This window comes from Myotis davidii, unplaced genomic scaffold (assembly GCF_000327345.1).
Source record: "Myotis davidii unplaced genomic scaffold, ASM32734v1 scaffold512, whole genome shotgun sequence".
NCBI lineage: Eukaryota > Metazoa > Chordata > Mammalia > Chiroptera > Vespertilionidae > Myotis > Myotis davidii.
Genome location: NW_006284323.1, coordinates 1,610,285 through 1,615,064, shown reverse-complemented (window position 1 = coordinate 1,615,064; position 4,780 = coordinate 1,610,285). Strand labels below are relative to the sequence as shown.

At 54.1% G+C, this 4,780-nt stretch overlaps 1 protein-coding gene across 1 annotated transcript in view; it reads left to right on the top strand.

Annotated features, from left to right (window-relative positions):
* Positions 1-3,342: 3,342 nt before the first annotated feature.
* Positions 3,343-4,780, top strand: part of C2CD2 (C2 calcium-dependent domain containing 2) — a 45,551-nt gene continuing 44,113 nt past the window's right edge. Inside the window, exon 1 of the mRNA XM_015568865.1 lies at positions 3,343-3,396. Coding sequence (XP_015424351.1) covers positions 3,343-3,396 — 54 coding nt within the window. The remainder of the gene's footprint in view (positions 3,397-4,780) is intronic.

Sequence of the window (4,780 nt, the reverse complement as noted above, 5' to 3'; positions counted from 1 at the left end):
TGGCGGCAGAGCTCTCCTCTGGAGCCTCCCACAGCCCTTGGCTGATCCTGAGGGCGCCTTCCCTGTGGGAGGGGACCCTTGAAAGTTTGGAGAAAGACCCTGGAGTGCGGACCATCCTGGACGGGGAGCCAACACAAAGTGACTGGCCCTTATTCGCCCCAGAGGAGGCGTGTCTGGCTGTTGGAGAGACTTGTCAGAGGGGCCCATTCCCCTTCTAGTTCATGGCAGCCCTTCCCGGAGTCCCAGGTGGATTCTGGTTCCCAGCTGGACACTTTCGGCCTTTGTACCTGATGTATGAATACCTGTGACCCAACATGCTTCCATCTAGAGAGCTGGACTTCACCAACGATGTACGTCTAAGAGGTTTGCTCGCATTCCCTGGCATGTGAAATTAGTGACCACTGAGAGCCTGCTGCTTCCAGACATTGTACCCGGGGCTTTAGGTGCACATGTCATGTGAATGCTCACAACTCCCGGGTCTGTCATCACTTTATAGGTAGGAGCTGAGGCCAGAGAGGTTAAGGTACCCACCCAAGGTCACACAGCCTGGGCTGGGCCCAGCTCGGACTGGACTCCAGCCACCTCCTGCCCCAAACAAAACGTAGGGGCTTGTGACCCAACTGTTGCCGCACACTCCCGTGGTTTTGTTTCTTCCATGGTTAAGGACGTGGTGGCTTAGTTTTACTCTTAAGACATTGTAGTTTAATGACAGATTCCTGGCGTCTCCTATTTCTGGGCATCCCGGTAGGAACTGGGGCCTGGTGGGATCGGGAGGTGCCTCCCAGCCTTGGCCTGTCCTCCTTGCTTTCATGGTCCTGCACCTGCTTGTGCAGCTCAGTGGAGAAGCCTGGGGCCTTGCTTTGGACATAGGGAAGGCAGTGTGCCTGTTCCAGAGCCGCCCGGGCCTAGTCTTTGCGCCAGGGTTTAAAAAACAAGAAAACTTTGCATATAAATGGCCATCTATCCAACAACTTGAAAGACTGACCCTGTTCTGAACTATTGAAAACGAATTGTACCTTTTGGATGAAAAAAAGGCTTCAAGGTCAGTTGACTGCCAGCTGTCGTGGTGCCTAGAAAATGTGCCCCTGCCGTTCAGAGCTGGACGTCTCCTGGCCGGGGACACCACCCCAGTTCTTGTGGTAGCCCTAACGCCATGTGGCCTCCCACCTGGGAGCACACCAGGTGCTGTCATTGACCGCTGATTGAGCTGGGGTCACAGGCCAGGTTCGGGGGCTGAGTGAGTCCACCTTGGTTGGTGGTGTGAGCAGGTGTGAGCCTTGTCCCTGCTCCCTTTAACATTCAAGGGAGAGTTGGGTGCGTGATCTGGCATCTGGAGGAGTTTCAGGCACGGAGGCGGGACCCTACCTGGGATGTGTGCGTTGGGGCAGCCCTGCTTAACCCGTTCTGCCTCGTTTCCTGGCATTTCTCGATTGGCTTCAGAAGATAGGATTGCCTTAGACACTGCTTCCAGATTGCTCCTGCGCCCGGGGTGTTGCAAGTTCCTCCTGGAATGCCTGGTTGGCCAGGTAAGGCTGAGAACCTTGAAGGAACTGGAGGTTTTGAAAGAAAACCTTTCACCCAGTCCCCTGACTCTGTGGGAGCAGGGGGAGCTCTGTTCAGGGAGTGGAGACGGGCATCTGGCTGGTTCGCCTTCGCTCTGTTCTGTCTGCTGTTGACCATGCACTGCAGCATCAGGACCTCCGTGTTTCCGAACTCCTGCCAGGAAGGCGCCCTGATGTGCGGGGTTCGAGCTCAGAGCATGGCAGGGACCTCCCAGACAGTTTGGGTGGCTGTGGATTGCATCTGCTTGTGCTCCCTGTGCCTGCCAGTGTTGCTTGATTTGAATTCAATTGGAAGGTGTTGCAGGAAGATAGGATCTGGGGAACTCCCGGTTACAGACTTGTCGCACACCCTCCCTGTCCCCCCCACCCCTGTTGCAGCACTGATGACAATAAGGGTGAGCAGGCTGGTGTCTCTGGTGGCTGTCCTGACCCGGCAGCCCGCCCTGCAGTTCATCATTGCCCATTGCCCTCCCTCCAACTCGACTCCCACTAATCCCAGATTAGGGCTGACACTGCATGGCAGAGAGGCCCGGGGAGCCAGAGCCCTGCCCTGGCTGGGGAGGAAACCACTTCTCAGCCAGTCCCTGGGGGTTGGGGGCATCCTGGAAGTCACCATCATATCCAGCGTCTTTATGAAAGGTGGAATTCCCTATCGAATGGAGACAGTAACTCTTGAATTCTGTCTTACCCCAACTTTGCATTTTAAGACCAGAAGGAATCCTAAACTCTTCTAGCAAAGCCCCTTTCTTCTGCAGAGGGGAGACTGAGTTCCATGAGCTGGAGAGACATGCCAGGGTTGCCCCAGATCCTGGTCCAGGTCCCCTGCGGGCAGGAAATTTGAAGTTGAGACCTATATGATCCCTTTCACGGAGGCCCAGCAAGAAAGGATAAAGGGTTTGATCGCTTAGTGGACCATCCCTAGCTGTGGGGCTCCTTCCTCCTGGGACCTGAGGCTTCAGCACTAACCCGTGGAGCCTCCTTTGACTCTGAGTGACCCATGGCCATGGCAGTGCAGGTCCCTCCTGTCGGACGGCCCTGTGGTTCTGACCCTTACTCCGAAACTATTTTTAAATTAGACAGGATGGTGAGCTGGAGAGACAGAGAGGAAACCACGGCTGCCCTGCCAGCTGGCCGGCCAGATGTCAGGTGTGTGGGGAGCACAGGTGACTTGCCTAGAGAGCTTTGAAAAAATGCACCTGCCTTCCCCCTGCAGTTCGGACTTAGCAGGTTGGCAGGGGTGAAGGGCGCACACTGTAAGTTTCACAATTTCCCCAAGCTGGCTTCTTCTCACAGTGAGAGGCTGCCAGCTACACGCCAGTCCCTAGGCCAGTGGTTCTCAACCTGTGGGTCGTGACCCCTTTGGCGGTCGAACGATCCTTTCACAGGGGTCGCCTAAGACCATCCTGCATATCAGATATTTACATGATGATTCATAACAGCAGCAACATTACAGTTATGAAGTAGCAACGAAAATAATTTTATGGTTGGGTCACACCATGAGGAACTGTATTGAAAGGGCCAGAAGGTTGAGAACCACTGCCCTAGGCCAACTATCCGTCATTCACCCCACAGCACCTCTCCACTCTGGCGTCCAAACACCCAGTTCCAATTGATCTGATCACAGTTCAGTCATGAGAACAGCCAGCCTAGAACTGCCTCAGTCGCTGACTGGGAACGAACACCTCTTATCCAAAAGCACCAGCTGAGGCTTTCCCGTTAGTTCCCCTGGTAACTGTGACATTTACAAAATGGTTTGCCATGACAGTCAATTACCCCAGCGATGGTCCGCACCCCGGACACCCACCTGGGAAGCTCGGGGTTGCGAGCTCTGCCGGTGAGCTGGACGGCGCTTCCCTGCCCAGGTGGGTGCCCACACGTTGTGAGTATTGACCCCAGAGTGGGGGCCGCCTTTTGGACTTGTCCAGCCGTGGGCCACCCTGAAGCTGTTGGTTTCTCTGGTCCTTTGCCCCAGGGTTTTTTCCAGAGGGATGTTCTAGGTGCAGGTGACCAAGGTTGTGGGACAATCTGTGGTTTTCCGAAGAAAACAGGAAAGATGCTGTGTGAACCTAGAGCGTGTTACGAGTAGCTCTAACTTGTAGATGAGCTTCAGCAATTTAAAAAGGAAACAGTGATAAGACGTCAGAGTTTCCCTATTACATAATGAGCTCCGAGTGGTGATCACAAAAATCCAAACGCCAGGCCAGCGACAGAGGCCACGCTGGAAGAGGTCAGTTGGCAAGGATGTGAAAGCAACCTTGGATAAGGGGCCTGACCGGGCCACTGCCTGCACCCTCCACCCCAAACCAGTCTCCTTTCTGTTCCGTGAACATATTCCCTTTGTCTCAAATACTTAACCTTTTTCTTCTTTAGCTTCTATAAAGCTTTCAGAAGACCCCTATCCTCCCATTTGCCAGGTTGCTGCCCTACCCCCACCCCAGCAGCCTGTGCTTGTCCCAAATAGCAGTGGCACCTGGTGCTCACTGGTGTCTCATGGAATTGTAAGCTAGTCCGGAGCCCTGTCTGCCCAGGCACAGCCCACCCGGCGCCCAGCACAAGGCTGGCGCACAGCAGGGGGTGTGGGGGGTGGGATGAATGGCAGGGCCTGTTAGAAACTTGTCGCCGGCCGGTCGGGGAGAAACAGTGGCCATGAGCATCCCCCCATCTGGACACAGGCCTTCCCTGCTGGGAGCCAGCCAAACCTGGGCAACACAAGCTGTTTAATGTGCTTTGTTTTTCACTTCTAAAGAATCAACATTAAAGGAGGCTCGCTGATGACTTTGCAAATTGTCCGCGTGAAACCCAGGAGTAGGCGCCAGTTCAGGTTGTTCCCTGCACTCACCCATTCTCCCAACCTGACCAGGGCTCAGAGGAAGGAAGAGTGGGTGTAGCGTTAACTAAAATGCAGCCAAAGCTAACTTGACTCCCATCGTGGGCTGCTGAGTTGGGAGGGGACTTCTTGAGCCGCTTGGAAGAACTGTGCTCACTGCTCAGGCTGAAAGCTCTGGGGCAGTGTGACCTGGGGCACATCCTGGCCTCTCTGTGCTTCATTTGGAGAAGAGGGAGGTTTGGGTTCAATCTGAAAAAGAGAATTCACTCTGGATGAGACGAGATCGTCATGAGGCATGTAGTAAATAGCGTCAGTAAAGGCAGGCTGCCTTCTTGTAAAGTCTTTTTTTAAAAAACATGATCTTTTAAATTGCTCTTAGATTTACAGAAAA